Raw genomic sequence first — 23,506 nt, forward strand, 5'->3', positions numbered from 1 at the left:
CTGAAGGACCGGAAAATATAACAACATTGAAATCGACAATACGATGGTGGAAACTCGTAACTACGATAGTAAATTTTAAAGTCCAACCGCTTAGCTCAATAGGGATAACGCAGATTTACGGATCGCGGAATCGTGAGTTCGATCCACGAGCGGGGCGTATGTTCTCCGTGACGATTTGATAAAATACACTGTGTCTAACATCATTCGTCCTTCATCTCTGATTCATGTGTGAAGTTGGCAGTTACTTGCGAATAATAGGTTTGTACTAATGCAGAATTCAGGAACACTGTTTAGATTAACTGTCTGCCGTTACAAATCTAAAATACTGTAGAAAATCGGAGGTAAACCCAAAACAAAGGAATAAAAAAAAAACGATGGTAGAAGTCGAAATCACAAAACCACGATGACCATTTCGCGTTTTCACCATCGTGGTTTCGTGTTTTTATAAGCCTGCTTTCGACATGACATTCCTCATCGTAGTTTCGACTTTCAACATCGTGGTTTCGACTTTCATCATCGTAGTTTCGTGATTTCGATTTTCGAGGCATGCGGTTCAGAATAAAATTGGTCCAAACGGAAATTTTATGGTTTTATGCAAGCATAGAAGTACCTTTTATTACTAATTTTGCACATGACGAAACACTTCCAAAGTGAACTGTGTAATCACCCTCATCCTCAAACTGTGCTTTCTTGATAGTCAGTCTATGTTCTAATACATTAACTGAGGATAGACGTCTGTTACATGATATTATTTCATCGCCATTTTGTCGCCAGACCACTGTACTCGTATGTAGGTTGACCTTACAAATAAGAACAATATCCATGTTCTCTCTGACATCTGGTTCGATGGTAGCGACATGTAGATCCTTTACAATCTTCAAACGCTTTTCTATGTCGAATACATTTTGAAAACATTTTAAATAAAATTGAAAGGCAATATCATTAATTACATATGTAACTAATCGTCTAATACATGTATGTATATTGTGTCCTTATTAAGGAAGCATGTTAACGTATATAATGTAATGTTATTTAAAATTCTAAACACTTCGTTGGAATATTTACAACAGCGTGGTCAAGATGTCAAAGTTACCATGTTGTACCGCATTTCCTGTATTAATGAAAGCATTATACGAATGATAATAACACAATCTCGATATTACCAGAAAGTAAAATATAACGCAAGACATAAAGCATGGGAACAAAGATGTTTTATATTCAGGAAACATGTTGGGATAAAAGCAGTTTAACATTGTACAACGTTCAACAGAATCTGAATATTTAAAACAATCACTTCAGTATGTTTTTATGTCCCCGAAGGGAGGCATATTAGTTTTCAACTCTCCGTCCGTTAGTTCGTTAGTTCGTTCGTCACAACGTTAACTTTTTGCATGAAGGCACTTTACTCGTGAACCACTGCACCCAGGACCTTCAAACTTCGCAAGCTGATAATACTTATTGATTACACCACCCCTACTGACTTTGGGGTCACCAGATCAAAGGTCAAGGTCACAGGGGCCAACATTATCTTTTTGCATGAAGGTACTTTACTCGCGAACCACTGCACCCAGGATCTTAAAACTTCACTTGCTGATAGCACTTATTGAGTATACCAACTCTACTGACGTTGGGGTCACCAGGTCAAAGGTCAAGGTCACATGGGCCAACGTTAACTTTTTGCATGAAGGCACTTTACTCGCGAACCACTGCACCCAGGATATTTAAATTCACATGCTGATAGTACTTTATGAGTACACCAATCCTACTGGCTTTGGGGTGACGAGGTCAAAGATCAAGGTCACAGGGGCCAACGTTAACTTTTTGCATGAAGGCATTTTACTCGCGAACCACTGCACCCAGGACCTTCTAACTTCACATGCTGATAGTACTTATTGAGTACACCATTCCTACCGACGTTGGGGTCACCAGGTCAAAGGTCAAGGTCACAGGGGCCAACGTTAACTTTTTGCATGAAGGCACTTTACTCGCGAACCACTGCACCCAGGACCTTCAAACTTCACATGCTGATAGTACTTATTGAGTACACCTCCCCTATTGACTTTGGGGTCACAAAGTCAAGGTCACAGGGGCCAACTTTAACTTTTTGCATGAAGGCACTTTACTCGCGAACCACTGCACCCAGGACCTTCTAACTTCTCATGCTGATAGTACTTTTTGAGTATATCACTCCTACTGACTGTGGGGTCACCAGGTCAAAGGTCAAGGTCACAGGGGCCAGCGTTATCTTTTTGCATGAAGGCACTTTACATGCGAACCACTTCACCCAGGATATTCAATCTATACAAGCTGATAGTACTTATTTAGTACACCATCCCTACTGACTTTGGGGTCACCAGATCAAAGGTCAAGGTCACAGGGGCCAACGTTAACTTTTTACACGAAGGCATTTTACTCGCGAACCACTTCACCCAGGACATTCAAACTTTACATGCTGATAGTACTTTATGAGTACACTAACCCTACTGACTTTGGGGTCACCAGGTCAAAGGTCAAGGTCACAGGGGCCAGCGTTATCTTTTTGCATGAAGGCACTTTACATGCGAACCACTTCATCCAGGACATTCAAACTTCACAAGCTGATAGTACTTATTGAGTACACCACCCCTACTGACTTTGGGGTCACCAGGTCAAAGGTCAAGGTGCTGCTTGGGCATTTGTCACCATTAGTGACAGCTCTTGTTATTTATAGTTTAGGTTAAAGACGATCACAATTGGTTGAAGCCATATAATATTTAAAGAAGAAAATAAACGGTTTAAAATGTAATTGTAATAAAACGAAATATGCTTAGATAGTGATCTAGAATATTATTAAAAATTTTAACACAACATAGAATTCTGAAAAATGTGTCACAGTATGAAGAAAACCGTGGGTTCAGTCTTGTGACATTTCTTTAAAACAAGGGGTTTTAATACCTAAAACCTGGAGGAAACTTTTAGTTGAAGATCTGCCACAACAACAAGAATATTCTCCTGTATCTGACAACTCCGCGCAGGAAATTGCCAACCAATGTGCACATCTGTCAGTAAGAAACTTCAGGGTCTCTGTTTGTTCTACCAGTTTGTAATCATGTCGCCATGTGACTGCGTTCTCAGGAACGTTGAGTTTACATGTAAGAATAGCTGGATCACCGACATAAACTAACATGTCTCGAAGAGATTCTGTGAATACTGGATTTTCTGAAACACACACAATAATCAAATGTCACCCAAAGTTCATCACGCTTGTTTTCAAATTGTGATAAATTATTGAAATATTCATTATAACATTGCTTGTTATGGCATTATTATGTTTTTAATTGTAAGATTTTCTTTTTTATCTGGTTATTTAAAAGATTATATTAAAATACGCCGCTGCAGAAAACAATAATAAATAATAGAGATATATAGTCGTATAATTAACAAATTAAGATGAAAGCACAAACTATGGTCGTCTTTTTCGTCTTTGTCACATGTTTCATCCATATCGCCGTGTATCTTTGGAGCTACTTTGTCTTGTATGACCATCTGAAGATGCACTTTGACATCATTCGTCTGTTTTATTCTTTTTATTAGATCTAAACTAACTCTTATATGTTCTGATTTAAATGAATGAATCATTCGAGTGCACTCAAATTTTCTTTTCTCGTCATGAATACCCGTAATAAGCTCTAGCAATGCCGAATTCAACGGATCCCATTTTTCCTCAAATGTTTTGTAATTGATTGAAGCAGAGTGGGCATAAGAATCTAAGTTATTCCTTTGGTCTTTTATAATTTTTATTGCTTCACGCTCAACAGTAGCTAAGTGTGAATCGAACAAGACCTGCACTATAGTACAAAGCACGACTGTGTCCCACAAATCAATGTCTGTAATGGCCTCTTCACCTTTAAACAACTGACGAAATTCTGCATTGTGATACTTGTTGAATGTGTCTTTGCGCTCAGCTAATATATATGCTAGGCTTTTACCGCGTTTACTGACTTCTCTTTCTATAACAGCCTTTAAAGATTCAGGAGCAGCTTGTTCCAATAGTAAAAGATGTCTCAAATAAAGTTCATGGCCTCTTGTTATATCCTCTTCGCTCTGTGAAAAATTCGTGAAAATGACTACAGTTTCGTTATTACAGCATCAATATATTATTGAAACAAAAGTCATGCTGGACATTGCAGTATCCAACCAAAGCAAATAGCTTGCGTAAAAAGTGCCAAAAAAAGGAGCAAATCATTTGTAAATCAAAAAAAAAAAATATATGCATACAAGTAAGAGCAGCTGATTAGTGTAAAAGAATTATCTCCAATTTATTTCGAGGTATGCTCCAAAGACGGGGGAATAAAAATAAAGGAGTAATTCTGTAACGACAGGCGGGAGGGTTTTGGTTCCTGAAAGCTACATTTTCTCTGACAGACGCACGTACGGAACCTAGGTTTAAATTGTTTTATTGTTGGGGACTGAACTTTATTTAATGAGTTATCAAATTGTCAAAACTATGTTAAAAATCATCTCCGAATAAAGACCTCAACTACAAAAGCTGCTTGTAAAGCACAAATTTCTCTTCTCATTTACCTATAAACAGTGTGAATATATCTGTGTCGAGAGACAAACTGTCAAGAACAGACCACTATTTTGACTGCAAATTACTGGATGTCGAATTTCACATCAAAATGATACCTACATGTATATCCAACCACTAGTTCATAAATAAGTTATATTATCGGATAACTTGATTCATTTCTCAAGCTAATTTCGTAATAAAACCCAGTAGAACTTTAATATTATTATATTATAACTAATTTTAATATTCTCCCCCATTATGTTTTCTGTGTTTTATTTGAAAAACTTTCTTTGGGGTAACAAAAATCTAAATTGAACCGGAATAAAACAAAAAGAGACACGGATAAAATAATTTACCATTGCCGTCTTTTTCTTCAGTAAGCTACCATCAGAAGTTTCATCATACAGTGTCGTGACCTGTAAAATATATGATAGAATATTGACATTATAGGTATTCTTCTCTCTATATAAAAACAATTGTCTGGTTAAAGATGCATATCTATCAGCGGCAGGTGACACATTTTACTAATATTTAGGGGACATTTAAGTTTTTCGTCAGATTTACTTTTTAATTTTCATCGAATGGTATGAAAATAAAATACTTTATGAATGCTGTAGCATTGAGGAAATATGATGTTTTCGTAACATATTGCAAACTCTTTTAACCTCTATCAAATGTTTTCACATTGTGTAGAAAAAATAAAAAAAATAAAAAATTACACTAAGTAACAAAAAGAAACGTAGTTACAACTTTTAATATATGACATAAAGGTTTTCCTAGGGGTCAGATATGAATTCGTTAGATAAAAATAATATCGTGTGATATTATGCATATCTCTTAATTACAATACTGGAAAACAAAAATACATTAAACTAATGGTTTACAGAAAACAATAAAAAAGATCCACTAATAGAAAACAGGTATCCCCAAAACAAGCACTTGTTCAAAACAAGCCGACGTCGAAAATGCATGGAAGCGTCATTATGTTCTGTGGCACTTACAAGCACACGCAGACTACTCAAAGTATAAACTTTTATCATCCACCAAGTTAATGCACCAAACATTTTAATCATTCTAGATACAGGACATGCCTCGGGCTAACGGATGTTACTATATCCCCAAGACTAAACGCTGGTTAAGTATGAATTATTACACCAGCTCAAGGTGACTGTCCAAACAATAGCATCTAGATAGCACTCGGCATACCTTTATTATAAATGTGGCCTAGTACCACAAAAAATGCATTTAGTCAGAAGTTAATTTCATTTACAATATACTTATACATGGTATGTTTTTCCCTAATGAGTTAAGAGAGTGGCTTCCATTATTTTAACTTGGGACCATACGCCACATAGAATAGCCGTATGAACACAATACAGAGGCTAACACCAATTCCCGATAAGGTATTAGGTACTTTTGTGGCCGTCCATTAGGAATGGTCAAAACTTAGCGCCAGCATTAAATCGCCTCTGTTGCATGTACAATATAGTGACTAAAGGTTAGCGTTAGCTTTAACATAGGTTTAATAGAGTAGATGCAGTGCCTGCGTACGTTCAATGTGGAGGTATGGGAACGCTAAATGATACAACTTCGCTTAGCCTATATGATACAACTGACGTTAAATGATACAAAACTGACGCCAAATGATACAACCAACGCTAAATGATACAAAATCGAGGCTCGCTATAAGATACAAAACTAACGCTACATGATACAACATTTTTAGGCTCGCTAAAAGCTACAAACCGTTGACGCTAAAAGATACAAACTTTCTTTAGGGGTTACTGTATATGGAGAATTTCTATATTTGTTGACGATTTCACGAAATTATTATCTTATTTAATGCAGGACTTGTCACATGAAAATTTAAATATAGTTTTATACGTTTCCTGTTAAATAAACATATACATGACATATACATGATCCCAATTGTATTTTCCTGGAGTGCTTGCCAGCGTATATAAATGAAGAACAGAGTGGCATATATTCGATCTTTATATAATCTCTACGCTGTTATTATTACTTTTTAGTTGTATAGTTGGAATCAGTGGTACATTTGTAATGTTAAAAGTCAAACTGAGTTTTAAACGTATTCCTGCCGTAGTAACATATGCAAAATGAATACAAATTGAAATAAATATGTTATAATTATTTTATGTTATTGACACTGTTATGACAACAATTCAACCTTATTTTTAGTTTTGCAAATTACCCGCTACGATTATATATTTTTGTTTTACATGGTTTTAATAATTCAGCTGCGATTTTAAATTTGCACGCCGAAATGTCCGCATGGTACTGCCTACTGCCACTGTACTTCCAAAGTTTGCTGTTTGACATTCCAGATAATGAAATAGTCTAATAGTGTATTTATGTAAAGGGTATTTGGAAACATTAAAGAAACAATACAATTTGCTTTTTATTGATTATACATTAAGATATACACGTATTTATCGATTATCGTTGTGCAGTTACAGAAGTATCACTCATGGAAGAATCGATACAAAATGAACGCGATGTAGTACAGCACGTCTGACATTGAAACGTGCAAGAAGACTCATTTTCTACCTAGGGTGCTTTTCAGAATCGGATCCAGAAATATTTGATTGGTGGTACCAGCTTATCATCGGCAACGTGCATAGAGTGGAGTTTATACGGGAAGAGGTACCCCCAACTTCCGTCCTAAAAAGTTTTGAAATAAAGATATGAACTGTGCGCATTTTGAGTGCAACTTTGATGAGTACGAGTACAGTTCACCTCTCAGCTGACTGAGGGGAGTGGGTGGGCACGGGCACTCTGAACCGGCCCTGGAACCAAGCCTGTTTTCAATAATTGCCTTCTTTTATGAGATAGGCTCATGGTCTTCTGTGTATGCCTTTTTCGACATGTCTTTAAAATGTTATTTTATGGTAGTAAATGACTTTTTCACTTGTCTCTCCATATGCATCTGTCACATTCATTTACAAGAGTGTCTACGAAAGTGTTGTCCGAGTGTTATTAGAAGGGATTAATTCTCCAACATTAAGCGTACACATGCATTAAATGCACACAAAAAATCTAGGTTAAACCTAATCCTAACCTTATTCAGTAAATTAAAACGCAATGCGTGCGTTCTTACGGTGGTATATTAAGAACATGCATTTATTTTGTTTAAGATTAAACTATCTCGAGCGCACGACACCTTATCTAGTGCTCTCGATATCTTTTCTCGTGCGCGTGGCATCTTATCTCGAGCGCACGACATTTTATCTCGTGTGCACAACATATTATCTCGTCCGCACGATAACTTATCTCGAGCACACGACATCTTATCTCGAGCGCATGACATCTTATGTCGTGTGCACATCATATTATCTCTTGCGCACGACATCTTTTCTCGAGCGCACGACATATTATCTCGTGCATACAACATCTTTTCTCGAGCGCACGACATATTATCTCGTGCATACAACATCTTATCTCGAGCGCACGACATCTTAGCATTTGGAAATTAGCATGGCACAAAAGCCAACAAAGCCTAGTTGTGTATACCAGTATAGTTGAAATATTATGGTTAAATGATATTCTCTGGTGTCGTGGCTCTGAATTTGTGGCAGCTCGTCTTACAAACTCCTAGATGATATATTTCCAGAGCCAACGATAGCCTGCAACCAATACCAGTCCGTTGGAAAATCTCTTGATTTAGAAACAAGATATCTGCCGACACGTGCATTTATATAAGTTTCAATGATCATTTTTCAATGCCTTTAAATTTACAAAATTCCGCGCGAGGTTTCGTCAGTTCCGGTGACGACATTTTTACCAATATTTTAAAGTATGATACCTACGTTTAAGATACTTACACGTGCCAAAAAGTAATAAATTTAGTTTGTTTTGCGCTGGTTCGGTGCTATTTTGTAATCATTGCAGTTAATATTTCATGCAATTAAAATATATTAATAAACAATTAATATATTATCTTAAAACGTTTTAGATATTATTTCAATATTCTGCCATACTGAAGTTCCTGAATTTTCTTTATAGGTTTTAAAAGTACAATATAATCCCACGTAATTTTGATTCGCTCTCATACAGGTGTCGATTTTGGTTGAATCGTTCAGGCTTCGTCACAATTTGACGTCAAGTAGAAGTCATATACAAGGCACCTTCAGCTTGAAGTAAGCAACGTAGATATACAACTTGACTAATGCGTGTGTTTTGGGCAATAAAGTTAGAAAGCAAAGCAGATATATTAAGGTAAATGCCACAGGTGCCTATATGTATATAGGGAAACATGTTCCTATGGGCAGAATTTCTTTAAACTTTGTGTACTGACTGAGAATCAAGTTTAAAACGGAAATATGTATCAAAGATCATAGGTACAACAAAATGTACCCAGGCTTGATCTTGAATTATCTGCCCTTGAAAGTAGATTTTTTCAGTATTTTCCGACTCTCAAGGGCAGATAATTCATGACCAAGGCTGGGTTCCTATGGTTTGTTGTATTTCGTATTTTTGTTTTTGATTTGATTCTCTATCAGTAAAAAAAGTTTAAAGAAGAAATTCTTTCTGTAAGAAAAAGTTTCCCCATGTCAATATAAAGACTGTTGCAAATGTCCTTAATTAACTGTGAACATGAAAAAATGATAACGCAAAGTCCTGGTCTTTCCAATGGACCGAATTTCTTTCAACTTTGTATACTGACTGCAAATGAAGTCTGAAACAGAAACAAAAATTAAAATGCACAGTTCTCTTGCCTTGATCTTGCATCATCTGCCCTAAGCTTGAAAAATGGATTTTTTTAGTATTTTCTGATTTTCAAGGGCAGATAATTCATGATCAAGCCAGGGTACCTATGATTTTAATACATATTTCCGTTTTAAACTTGATTCTCAGTCAGTACACAAAGTTTAAAGAAATTCTGTCCGTAGGAACATATTTCCCTATATACATATAGGCACCTGTGGCATTTACCGTAAATACACATGTTTTCAACTGTTTGCTTTGTATAAATGTATTTCCATACAGGAACTTAAGACACGCACGGGCAGTCCAATGTATTCAGACTAGTTATAGCACAAGTTAACTCACAAGTGTTGTCACATATTCCTTTTGAAAAATAATTTACTCCCGCTTTCAACAGTGCTTAGTCGTGTTAGTTATCTATGGTATATACAATTTGGGTCGAAGGTCTGCTTTGCGTTCGCGCATATTTCAAATTATATGTGCACGTATTAAAAAATGCGTGCACGCGTGTATGTGCACTCTTGCACACATGCAGGTGTATATATTTATACGTGCACTCATAAATCTATACGTCCGCGTGTAATTTTTATACGTGTACGCGTAAATATGTAAGTGCACGATTATATGGACCTACGTATGTAAATAAACATACCTTCATTATATATGTATTGAAACAAGGAAACAAAGAAGATCCAAACAACTTTCGCCCTATCTCAATTTTATCGACAGTATCAAAAATTATTTAAAAAGACATTAGCGATTCAAATACAATCCTTTTTTTCAAAAAATCTAATACCATACACGAACTCAGTCAGGATTAGATCCAATCATTCATGCCATACAGTCCTACGCGATTAATAATGCCTGGTTAAAGACGTAGTTCTGGAAAGTGTGTAGGTGCTGTATTCTTGTCTTAAGGAAAGCATTTGATTTTTATCACACTTTTCCCTAAACTAGATGTATAATTTACAAAGTACAATTAATTTTCCGTCGAAATTTTTCTAACAGGAAACAGTTGATCAAAGTGGTAACTTCAGATCCGAACAAATAACCGTTTACTTCCGGCGTTCCACAAGGTCAATTCTCGGGCCCCTGTTATTTTTACTTTATATCAATGACATAGCATTATCAACAAACGAAAGGGAATATTGATCTATACGCTGACGACTCGACAATATATGAATCTGATTTATGTATGAAAATTGATGAAAATAAACTCCAAGAAAACTTAAATAAATTGAATAATGGTGTTTTTTTAAAAAACATGCTGTTACATCCATGAAAACAAAATGTAGCTAATATGTACAAAACACAACAACGCAAAATTTCAGCAATTTTTAACTTACTTAACTATTGGCAGATCTGTCGTTTGAAAATGTAAAGTTCAAAAAGTTTAGGAATTTATATTGACAATACTCTCGTGGGATATGCAAATAGATAAAGTATGTTTAAAAGTTAACAAAAAATTGCACTATTGAAAAGGATTGCTTATTTTTTAACAGAGGATATGAAAAAACTATTCTACAACGCATATGTTTTGTCTGTTTTAGATTACTGCTGTACAGTTTGGTATACAGGCAGTAAAGGTTCATTAAATAAGATTTTTGCACTTCAAGGAAGAGTTGCTAGAATTGTTTTGAATAAAGAGCTGCAGACAAGTAAATCTGAAATGTTAAAAGAACTCGGTGGATGAAATTTTCTGAACGATGCAAATACCATACTGGAGTAATGGTATATAAAACTACAAAAAATCTTGTACCATCTTACATATCTGATATTTTAACATTTTCCAGCAATGAAATTTATGACCTTAGATCAGTTGTACATAATGATATTTTAATACCTAAATATCGCACAAATTATATGAAAAGGTCATTTGGCTATAATAGTGCTAAAGTATGGAATATCATTCCACAGAATATTCGATGTATGAATTCACTTTCTTCTTTCAAAAAACAGATATAAAAAATATCTATTAGGATCTGAATAACTGCAACTATTTTTTCTGCCATTGCTATTTGTTTTTATTTTCTTTTGTGTGGGTGAATGTTTATTTGAGTGATTTGACTTTTTTCTTTTTTATGATTGATATACAAGTATAAATATTTTTTTCAAATTAAATTGAGTGTTTGTCAAGAGTGGATGTTGAATTCAAATGTTTATCACTTAAATTCTGTCTTTTTATTGTAATTAGATAATGAGTTTTTATCTCTTTTTTGTGTTGAACTGTTGTATCAATCTACAGAAGGCTACATTGAAACTTAAGGTACATTCTATAGCCAAAATATCGACATTTTAGTGTTTGTCTTTACAACCATTTTGCGAATTTTTACTGAAGAATTACGTAATTTGATGAATGAAATGCCTATTGAAAATGATTTAGCTCTCCTTTGAAGTATATATCTTGAAAAATACCAACTTATACCCGAAAATCCGGACAGAAGACAGAAAAAAATATTTTTAGGTGGTCATATTTTTTCAAAATCGACAGCTGCTACATTCAAGCATTATTCTGCCTAAAATTGTGACCAAAACGTACCTAGATAATATATCTACTTCCTGCGAGCAATCAATTTTTATATAAATTTGATGAAAGTGCCTTTTAGAGTCGATAATTTCAGATAATTTTTATTTTCTCTTTTTTCATGCAGACAACTAATTTGAGATAAACATGCGTATCTATGACAAAAATCCATAATATCATTACAAGGGCAATACACATAAAAGTCAGATGTGTCAATTTTATTTTTAGAAACGGTTGCAGTCACAAAGTAATTGACAGAATAAAATGTAAATTTCAGCATACTTTTTTCACACAAAAATGTGTTAGTGCGTAGAAATGTGATCAGGCTGAGCACATGGTCTTATGGATTTCATAATTTTCGGCGCTTAACGTGAAAACAGTTAAAGCACAGGATTCACAAACATTAAATTTATGCTTAAATCTGTATGCGATACATTATGCATATAATTATAATTCACGATAATATCGCATATGGAAGTAACTGGAATAAATTTGGACTATTTCCTTCGGAAGTTTACATGACTGTCCTGTCAAAAGGCCTCCCTCATGTTTACATATTTTGACAGGTCGAGTTGTTCTGGGACTAGGAACAATGGTAAGTGCAAAGTTATATAGATTTATATAAATTAATTATTTTTGCAACGAGTTCAAAGTAAGGTTGATAATCAGTCGACTCTATTTCAAGATCTGAGAATGATTTGCCAATTTTTGGGCGGAGAACATAGCATATGCATGCTTGTATCACTGCCACCATAGAATATCATTAGATCCACTGGTAGATCTACAACAAATCATTCTCAGATCTTGAAATAGAGTCGATGCAGAATTAACGCATTGTTTCATAGATAATGAATCGAACAGAATAGACAGAATAGATCATTGTCATAGAAAAAACGTTGATGTACTTTTTGCATTCGAATTGACATAATTTGAACATAGAATCTGCATTTATGCCATAAAATATGTCTGATTGGACGTGCTGCATCTTCCGGCAAAAACCATCAATATTTCTAAAGTAACATTAATTAGAATCAAGGTCTACTGTGCATTTAATCCGTCATGTGTTTGTTTCAGATGAATGAATACTTGCACCATGGAAACAATGTCATTTGCAAACTTTTTGAACCTGTGCTGGGCGTTCACATTGATATTTCTTGTTCAACATGAATACATGATGTCGACCAACAGTACAGCTAGGTAAATGTCAATGTTCTATATATATTGTACAATAATTTCGTAAAAAAATGAACAATGTCTATAAATAAGCCAAAGAAAGGACACCGCTGCATAGCTGACAAGGTCAAGGGCCTGAATGAAGCATGATCATGCACCAAAATATCAACAAATTTATACATTTATACAATGGAATGAAATAACATACAGTAGGCCTATATTACAGCAAGATGTGATTAATAAATAGTATCATAATTATTTATTTTACATGACATGCATGAATTGTTCAACTTCATAAATCGACTGTGCTGTAGACCTACAGAATCAGCATAAAGAAATGAAGCTACATGGGTAGTTTTAAGATACATAAATCCACACTTGTCAAAATTCCATATATAATGCTGATTTCCTTATATGGGTGGTTTTCAAAATAATGAAGCTTTTTCTTCTTTTTCACCTTACTTTATTTCAGTTCAGTTTTAAAATGTGTTTTGGGGCAAATCATATCCAAATCAATGTATTCAAGAAATATGTGCAATTTCAGATGAATGGCTCAAGCATTTTTAAAGTTATTTTAAACTATATAGCTAATTTTGTCCCCTCTGCACCAAAAGTGTGACATTTTGCATGAAGGATAGTTTTCAACTGTGTTTTACTTTTTCAAACCAAACTTAATGGTCACAGCTTTGGCTTTTCTTATGAAATCTAAACTCTGCACATTTAAAACAAAATACTTCTTTTCATTAACTACATTTTATTCTTTAACCAATAGTTCATGTCTTGTGATGGAAGCCCCTTCATAAAAAATAGTGATAAATGTAAAAGTTGAACACTACAATTGCATAACCCCATTACTTTTCTTAGGTCATGATGTTTTTCTAAGATCTTTATCCTTACAGCTTCGAAGATACCTTATGATTTTATTGTTTTATAAATCAACTTTCTCAGAATCTTCATATATGTCTATACACCCAAAAATGTCCCTTGTAAGTATTCTTTAATTAAAATGGGTTTTTACTTTATTTCCCTCTAAATGGAAGTTACAATGGTTACAAAAGCAGCTTTCAGCTTCACAAATTAAGCCAAAGTGATGTCCCCTCTGCACTTTTTTTTTGACATTCATCAATTATCATAGCATTTATACTGTAATATGTTGTGGCAGTTCTATATTCTTAGCAGTGTGTAAGTATAAATAAATGCAGGCATTACTTGATAATTAAGCATTATATAAGAATCCCAGGACAATTTAGATTTTATTTTTTGCATATTCTCAAGTTGGCAATTTTCAGGTTTAAAAGGGGAAACATCAATTTTAATTAAAGTTTACCTACATATGTAAATATTCAGCAGCGAGTATTGTGTAGTTCAATTTTAATTAAAATTTACCTACATATGTAAATATTCAGCAGCGAGTATTGTGTAGTTGAAAGAATTTTACTTACTATGAACATATTCGATGAATATATATTTTGCTGCCATTTGTCCCCTGTGCATCTTCTTAAAATTAGTAGCATTATATAGTATGTATGAATTTTACCATTCCATTTATCATGCATGGCATTTTGTCATTTTTCTACTTTGAATAAGCAGTGCATGAAAACTAAATGATTTCAATGTGTTAATTGTGTTTAAAGTCACTTATTTTTCATTTAAAGCATTACATGTTGCTGAATTTTCATGTTTGTGTTGTGAAAATTTTCAGTTTTGTACTTATTTTGTGGAATAAACTAATTGTTCAATAGACTTTTGTCTTAAAATGATCACCATTAATCTTGTTTTGAACAGAAAAACTAATACTTAATGAATATTACACTGATTTTTAGTATGTGTCCCCTGTGCATCTCTTAAATAACTCAATTTTGAGTTGACAATTTTAGAAATTAAAATCACCAGACATTTTTGAAATTTGGAATGTGGTTTATAAACCTGCAAAATGTGAGAAAAAAATAGGTTTTATAATAAAATGTTAATTATTTTTCATTTAGCAACAACTTTTCTAGGTAAAATTTTCTTTTTTTATCAGATTTGTGCAGAAAGGGTGATTTTAAAAACCAAAGTCCACAAACACTTATTAAATAAGTTTCAAACTATACACAAACACCTATTCATATATGTTGAGAAAAAATTACTGTTATATATATTTCCTTGTCATAAAACACTGCAATATTTATCACCCATCTTACTGGAAATTCTCTGAACTTATGAACTGAAGGCTGTTCAAAATATTATCTGATTGGTATTTCTCAACACTTTCCCAAAGTTGTATATTTCCTTGAAATTTGAATTATTTGCTATCATAAAAAAATAGGTGACCACCAAAAGAAATAGGTTTGAATTTCCAATCCCTATGTCACACTTTTGCTTCATTATTTTGAAAACCACCAATATGTTTCCTCATAGTTTTTTTTATACTATACTATACTTATTTCAGATGAAGATACAAATTTATTCAAAGAAATAATGGGACAATGAATGCTAAAATTGCCAAGAAGAAGACTGCCAATTTACACACCATTTTATACAGGTAGGTGTTTAAAAGTGTTTTGAAAATAGATATGGCAATCAGCATTTATTTTGCAAACTATAATAACTGATTTTAGAATTATGTACATTGTACTTTTAAATTGTTTTTAATGTGAAGTGTCAGAAATTTATAGAGAAATCACAGTTAATTGTGAAAGAAATATTTATGTATATATAAATGTACATGTTGGGCTTTTTTTTTAGTTACAGTATGATATGGTGAACAAAATGCCCTCAATACAGCCAGTTCTGGAGCTTTAGCTAGATTATGAACAGTAGACATCAAACGATACAGGATAGTTTAGAGCTGCATTTATTAATTTTTTTTATGTAATTACTATTTATCAGTTCAAATTAAACTTGGTACATCAGCATGAAGTGGACAGGCACATATTGTCAGGACTATCAAATTTGATTATTTGTTTCTTCAGTTATTATGTCATTTTCTTTTTCAAATTGTCATATCATAACTTACTTCATACCGTTTGCATTAAAACTCTCTTTCTGCAGATTTCATCATATTCAAATGAGTCATGGTATACTTCATGGCCAAGCAGCAGAATTATACACATACTATAGTGGATTTTACATCTGATGACAGTTTTCTAAAGTTACGGTCCTTTTAGAATCTTGAATTAAATGAAACAGTAACAGTTTCTCTTCTTTTGTTCTTTATGTACTCAGCTCCTCCCCCAATTTCTATCCAATGCCCTTGAAACTTGTAATACACTTTTACCTTAAATGTAAAGGCCTTTATCTATTTTAGCCTAAACTCTAAATTTGGAGTGTTATGCCCCTTTTTATATTATAAGAATTATATTTCATCTCCTCCTACAGTTTTCATACTGTGTCACAGTGCAAAAGTAAGTTGATATGAAACTATCAACATGAAGTAGGCATGCACATATTGCAAGACTTCATTTCAGGTTACTTTTTATTGAGTGATGTCCTTTAAAATATCACAAATACACTTGCACATTGTGTATGCCTACTCACAGTTTCAAACAATGCATAAGAAATTTAGTATACATTACAAACATGAAGTGATCATGTGCCTATATATAGTGCTAGTTGAAAATGGAATGCATGAAGACATACAGACAAATATATATCATCTGTCTGAATTCAAAGCTGTATTTCTTAGTCTTTATTACTTGTGTAAGGTACTGTTTTTCCACTTCTTAATGACATTTTCTTGATAATGTCTGTCAGACTGATAATATTATAGTTGTATGATTTTACATTCTAAAATTTTGTGTTTTTATGAATATATAAAACATGTAAAGTTTATACTAGTGTAAAAATGGCTATTTTTTTTCCATTTCAGATGATCATCTGAAAGGCCACAATTGTTTAAAGCACTGGTCAACAAAAACTGAACTATTTGATGGATCATACATGTGCAGAATGTACTACCATTTTTCTAGAATCAGAGAAATAGAAATATCAAGTATTAGAGAAAGAAAAGTATGCATCATGTATGAAGAACTGCCTAAGAATAATTTGCAAAATACATTGAAATCTAACAATTACTAATTGCATAATGCATATGGAAGTTAAGAAAGGTGTACTCTTATGGAAAATATATGTCCAGTGCAACATTTCTTTTTCAATTCTGTGAGCATAATTCTACATAAAATTGTAACATAATGGCTACAGGGATAATACAAAATGTTTAATCTTATTTCCAAACACATTTGGGGAATCAGAGAAGAAACATCAAGAATTAGGGAAAAAGAAATAATTGTCATGAATGAAGAACTTGCTTTTTATTAATTTACAAAATACTTTTTAGCCTCACAACTGTTAATGATATTATGAATAGGGAAGTTAAAAGTGTGGACTTTGATTAATCTTCAACTTCTCTGAGCATAGTTCTACATAAAAATTGTAACTTTATAAAATAGACTTGTAGAAAAAGTGTAAGACTTTCATACTTGTTTTATAGAAAATGTTTCTGGGTGTTTCAATGTAAGTTTGCTAGACCCAGACCACTAGCTCCTAAGTCAAGGTTACACTTAGATGTCAAAGGTTAAAAGGGTCTGTTTCTGTCTGGTCAATAACTGCCATACATAAAGGGATTTCGTAATTACTCGGCATAAATGTTCACCATAAAGAGACAACGTGTTATGCACAAGACCCAAACCCTTGCTCCAAGGTCAAGGTCACACTTAGAGGTCAAAGGTTAATAGAGTCTTTTTGGTGTCTGGTCAATAACTCTGCGAACCATGAAGGGACTTTTAGATAACTTGGCATAAATGTTCACCATAATGAAACGAGCTGTCATGCTCAAGACCAAGACCCCTAGCTCGAAGGTCACACTTGGAGGCCAAAGGTCAGATACAAAAATGACTTTGTCCGTAGCATTTCTTGTTCATGCATGGAGGGATTTTGATGTACAATGGCAAAAATGTTCATCATCATGAGATGGTGTGTCATGAGTAAGAACCAGGCCCCTAATCCTTTGCTGTTACTATAAATAGCTATTACTGTAAAGTTCTAATCTTTTAACCCTTATCATGCTGAACATGATTTATTCTGTCTTTGCGACCAGTGTAGATCATGATCAGCCTGCACACCCATGCAGTCTGATGATGATCAGCACTGTTCGCCATTCAATCAGTATATTTTTGGTAAGCATCCCTTTTAACAGTTAATGGTACTGTCCAAATTGAAAAATGGACAAGTTCATTATAGAAATTCAGCAGGGTAAGGGTTAATATTAGCCCTAGGAGAAAATTGGGACTACTTTTCTGTAGTACAACACGCATGTTACATCCAATTTTTGATGTATTTTGACCTAAGGCTACCTGATAAGTACTTTTGTGTGGACTTAGATTTTTTCAGATTAACTTCTCTTTGTTGTCACTATATATATATATATATATATATATATATATATATATATATATATATATATATATATATGTGACAACTTTACGAGCCACATATTCACGCTTCCCATGGTAATGTGGTTTTGGCTAGTAATTCTCTAGTTTCTTCAAACATATGTACAAGATCAAATAGGGCAACAACTCCAGAAAAAACAACAAAAAGAATTTGTAACAGAGTTAGCAACGTCCCCTGCCTGAGGACATTTTCATCATACATACTGTATGCCAAGACAGCATCTTGGCATGGACAAAACAAAACAAGAGTGCCAGGATGTTAAATATATGCTCGTCAGGTAGATGATATAATAAAACATTTTCTGTACAAAACTATAAGTTTGGTAGACAGAAAGCCAAAACAATGACATATCCAATTCTAACAACCACGATAAAAAGTTTCAAGAATAATCGTTTTATATAGTAGCAACAAAGGGAAGTAAGTTTTGATCTTTTAAGTCCACAAAAAAGTCCACAAAAAAACTCCTTACCAGGAACAGGTATCTAAAAATACACCTAAAATTTGAAAGTAACACAGAAAAATGCTCCTGATTTTTCCCTACGGTCAATTATAAAAAGTTGTCACATATATATATATACATTTTGTTTATAGTGACAACAAAGAGAAGTTAATCTAAAAAAAAAATATTTTTTTGTTATTTTTTTGTTTGTCTTGTTTTTATACTGATAAAAAAATGCATTTTTTCTCGCTCGCTATGCTGGCACATTTAAAATCTGACAGTTTGCATGAGCTCCGAAAAATACTTTTTATTTTAGTCCTAGGTAAACCCTCCCCATGAAAATCCTCAAAAAATGAACGGCTAAGAAATTCCGAGATACTCGCGCAAGAATAAGTCTTACAATTCATAAGACGTGACTATAATTAGCATGTTATTTGTGTTGATTTTGTCACAAAACCTGTCCTTTGTCAATAACAAATAAAGTACCCCAGAACGCCCAGAATGCACCAAATGGATCCATTATTTTCATAGTTTTCCGGGGAATCATGCCCCGGATCCCCCTATTTGCTCTAGTCTTCAAATAGTTTACGCCCCCTTACACCAAATATTGTATCCGCCCCTGAGGTAGTCAAATTATTTAAAAAACGTAATGGATGTAAGAACTTTTTTTTTTTACAAAGTTTGGAACGATAACGCTTTTATCATATTAAGTAGACCGTTTGAAAAAATGTTGGATAGTTCAATGAATCAGATAATCTAGATTTCATTTCAGGTTGTAGAATATTTTGAAAAAAAAAGATTTTTCTTCGAATACTTTTTGTCAGTACTATTAGAATAGTGTTATTGGATCTATAAAATCTGCCGAGAGTGATAATCGGGATAAAGAACTCTCCCTTCAGGTAAACGGCGTGAAGAACTATCCTTTATTATATTTGGCGGGAATCGGGCACGTTTTCACCGTGCAATATTAGTATTTATAGTAACAAAAAAGTAGTCCGTCATGTCAACAAAACACGATGAAAACAATCGTCTGAAGCATTTTAAAGTATATTTTCAATCGTAAATTGTTAGCCTTTTAGAAAAAGTTTGGGTAATTTAAAGGGTGGCAGGAACTAGATACATGTCTTGTCTGTCTATTAATACATTTTAAATGGACTCCGCATGTATTTTGAAGCAACCCTTGATTTTGAAAAAAACATGACCAATTTTGTTATTAAATTCGTCGTCGTACGACTTATGAAAGAGTCGTAGTCGTAGTTTGATTATCTAGTCGTATACTTCGTTCCAAGACGAATCTGTTGGTGTATACTTTTTATGACTTTTGTCCAGTAACAAACTCGCCAATCTAAATTATTTAGACCCACTATATTTCCGATAGAATGAACCTTAAGATGTTTAATTTGTTCTAACACTGTTATATAATTTTCTTTTTATTTTATGCTTAATTATGTTGAGATATGCATTTTGCAACAAACTTTAATCTTAGCGCGGGAAACAGACGCGCATAAACGAACATGACGTCAGACGTGTTGGTACGTGAAAGACGCACACGACATAAAGTTCCATTTTATTTTACTTCTTGCTGCATAACATTATGAAATTCAGATTAAGTAAAATAACTTGAATCGAGAAATAGACTATAAAAAAACAAAGTGCGGCTACAAAAATTTTCATCCTTATTTAAGGAAATAATTTAAAAATGATACTCAATGTACAAGTAGATCGGCAAAGCTATATATACAGTGAGTGATACGCAGTGAGTGATATGGATTATATCTCACTGATAAAACACAGTATTTCATCAGTTAGCATAAAATAAATTTTGGATATATAATCAGATGTTGGTCTGTAGAGGTTATGCTGTAAAATTATTAATGTAAATATCCTTTGAGAAAACTCTATTTTTACTCTGCTTTCCGATGTCCACTTTCCATTCTCCGACCTCATACATGTTTGTTCAGATATAACTACGTACAAACGAAACATACATTACAGAAAATTAGAAGCCATATTATTTCGCTACGTTTCAAGAAAGGGCATAGTATCATCCTTGAAAGGGACGCTAGGCGTTATCATGCGAGGATATTGGATACATTTTGCGTAGTTCAGAAAATTTGAGTATTAAATTCAAACCTTATAAGTAAATTTGATGAGCTTTTTATATTCTTTAATTCAAATGTATACAATGTACAATTAGACATAGACAAGCCGAATCGCAGTTAAGGGTAATAAATCTTTTTTGTCACTTTCTATATGCATAATAATATATAACTTACTAATGAAGTCATAATGTCAATAAAGAGCTGAATGTAAGACTGTATGAATTCTGCAAATATTGACAGAAATGCAAACGAACAATTCATAACCGGGACTATCAGTTACTTGTCCTCTGTGATTTTGAACTTCATGCTATATTTCTAGCGGGACGGAGTAGCACATTTCATTCCATTTCGTAAACAGACTCCAACCAAATCTTCTATCATTTTCTTCGTTTTATTTCTTTTTTTCAAAGGAATTTCGCATTGATTTTGTACACAAGGCTCCGCTAGGCTTGAGTTTGTTTGCTTCTTTTTGTTTGCTATTGTGGCAGGCCATGAATAAAGTTGAAATTAGTAAGGTTATAGTTGCACATTGTTATCGAGATATGCTTCATTCTATATCTTTATATTGCCAGTTCCCAATGAAATTTAAAAAAAAGGTATTCAACTCGCTTTTAAATAACACGTCAAATATTTGTAATTTTTTTTCCGAATTTAATGACTTTGAAAATTGATAAGCAAAGACATTTCGTACGTTAGAATTCTTTTCATCTTAAACCTGATAATATCCTATTTCATAATGAAAAAGAATTATTCTGAGATCTTCGTGTTATTTTTACATGCTAATAATTCACTCGATATGTAGACAGCGTGTGCAATGTATTAAGGTTTTAACAGTTTACGATAAACTTGGTTTATTTCGATACAGTCTAAACAAATGTATTTCCAGTTTCCTTAATGTGATTAATGCATAAATATATAATAGAAAACTCTACATTGAGATCAATCTGTAAAATCAAACAGGTTGTTTCTTCTACAAATAAGATAATAGGATCTTTTTACTCGTGAGTACTGGAATCAATCTTTCACGGTAACATTGCTTCAGATGAGGATAATTGTTGTCAAAAAATCGTTCACTAGGTGAACGCCCTGAATGCAAAGTTATTGCCTTTTTTCCGACTGAAAAAAGCATTTTACATTAAAAACAAACTTTTTTCTTTTCAATTTGCCTTTAAGTTAGCGGTCTAACTTATATTCTAATCCCAGTATAGTTTCGTATATTTGTAAAGTATATGGAATTGTTTTCACTGTTTAATTAATATTTCAATAATCTAGTGTAAAATGCAATAAATTTACACCATAACACACATATATTCTCCATGATGCTCATTATAAATTCCCAGAATCCTTAAACTAATCCAAATGCTTTTTTTTCCTGGTGAATATGGTGTCTGGATAAAGTACAGCACACACAGATAAGGTATTGAGATATATCTTCACAAAATCATATTATGTATATTTCATAGTACTGTAAGGACCACAGTGGAAACAGTGACGCGTTCAAAGTCATAAATAGTAGGTAATAAATGGATACATCTAAATTAAAATCAATTACCAAAAAAGAAAAACAAAACTGTATAATCAAATCAGTTACTGGTTATATGAATATTTCTATATGTAGGAATGCGTTAGATATAACCGTGGCTACAGTACGTGTACCCGCAGCATTTATATTACATATTTTACAACAGCCTGTGATATACCATATAGATCAGTTGCAATTTTCATTGGCATTTGGCCGAAAATGAAACACTTTTTAGTTACGTAATATTTCAGTTCGACATACATGTACGCACATTAAGAACATTAATACAGCACATTAAGAACATTAATACAGTAACTGTCATTCGAATGAAAGAAGCGGTAAAATGTATAACGATGCAGGATGTGCCTTTTAAAACGGTTCATGTCTAATACTCTATATCTCGAAAATGTGTGTGTTTATTTCATATTGCATGCGTATGCTATATTCATTCCCATCTCAGTAAGAGAAGCAAAAGATGTCTTATATTGTAAAATCTAAGACTATCAGTAGAAAATAGGAATAGGGTCAGTAATTCGGTCGAAAATTTGCTTCCGAAAGAAGTCAATAGTATTGTAAGTAGATCCTAATTTCCCCTTTTTGCGCAAATTCATACAGAGCGAGTGCTTAAATCACACTTGTTCACTGCTAGAATACATTCTACTTGAAATGAGACGGTTTATACACCCCACATGGCAAGTTTTGCAGATCGAAACCGAAAATAGGAATTCTTTGTGCGGACAAGAGCAAATATGCGCCATTTTTACGGTAGTAGATCACAACTGACCGGCATTTCACTAGGAACTACTCAACCCCCTATTTTCTTTTCGTTTCTCTCGTTAATTTATGTTAGAACTTTCATGAAAAATAGGTGTAGGATTATAAGGATCTTACATGCCTGCCTGTGTAAGACGGGGTTTTCTCTACCCGAGTTACAGTGTGGAATGGAAAACCGAGCGTCAGCAAGATTTTATCCAAGCTGTCCCAAGGGTTGTGAAAACAGCCGTCTTACGTAGATACATGTTAGATAATTTTTCTT

The 23,506-nt window shown here is 33.4% G+C and overlaps 1 protein-coding gene across 1 annotated transcript; it reads right to left on the bottom strand.

The window, feature by feature from the left end:
• Positions 1 to 503: 503 nt before the first annotated feature.
• On the bottom strand, positions 504 to 22,013 carry LOC123525770 (obscurin-like). Its single transcript, XM_053533687.1, has 5 exons — positions 21,948 to 22,013; positions 4,909 to 4,968; positions 3,444 to 4,083; positions 2,935 to 3,198; positions 504 to 889 (listed from the first exon to the last, which is right to left on the bottom strand). The coding sequence occupies exons 2-5, from the start codon at positions 4,909 to 4,911 to the stop codon at positions 591 to 593; spliced, it is 1,206 nt and encodes a 401-aa protein (XP_053389662.1). The 5' UTR covers positions 4,912 to 4,968; positions 21,948 to 22,013; the 3' UTR covers positions 504 to 590.
• Positions 22,014 to 23,506: the final 1,493 nt, after the last annotated feature.

Source organism: Mercenaria mercenaria, unplaced genomic scaffold (genome assembly GCF_021730395.1).
Source record: "Mercenaria mercenaria strain notata unplaced genomic scaffold, MADL_Memer_1 contig_2991, whole genome shotgun sequence".
In the NCBI taxonomy this organism is placed as follows: Eukaryota; Metazoa; Mollusca; class Bivalvia; order Venerida; family Veneridae; genus Mercenaria; species Mercenaria mercenaria.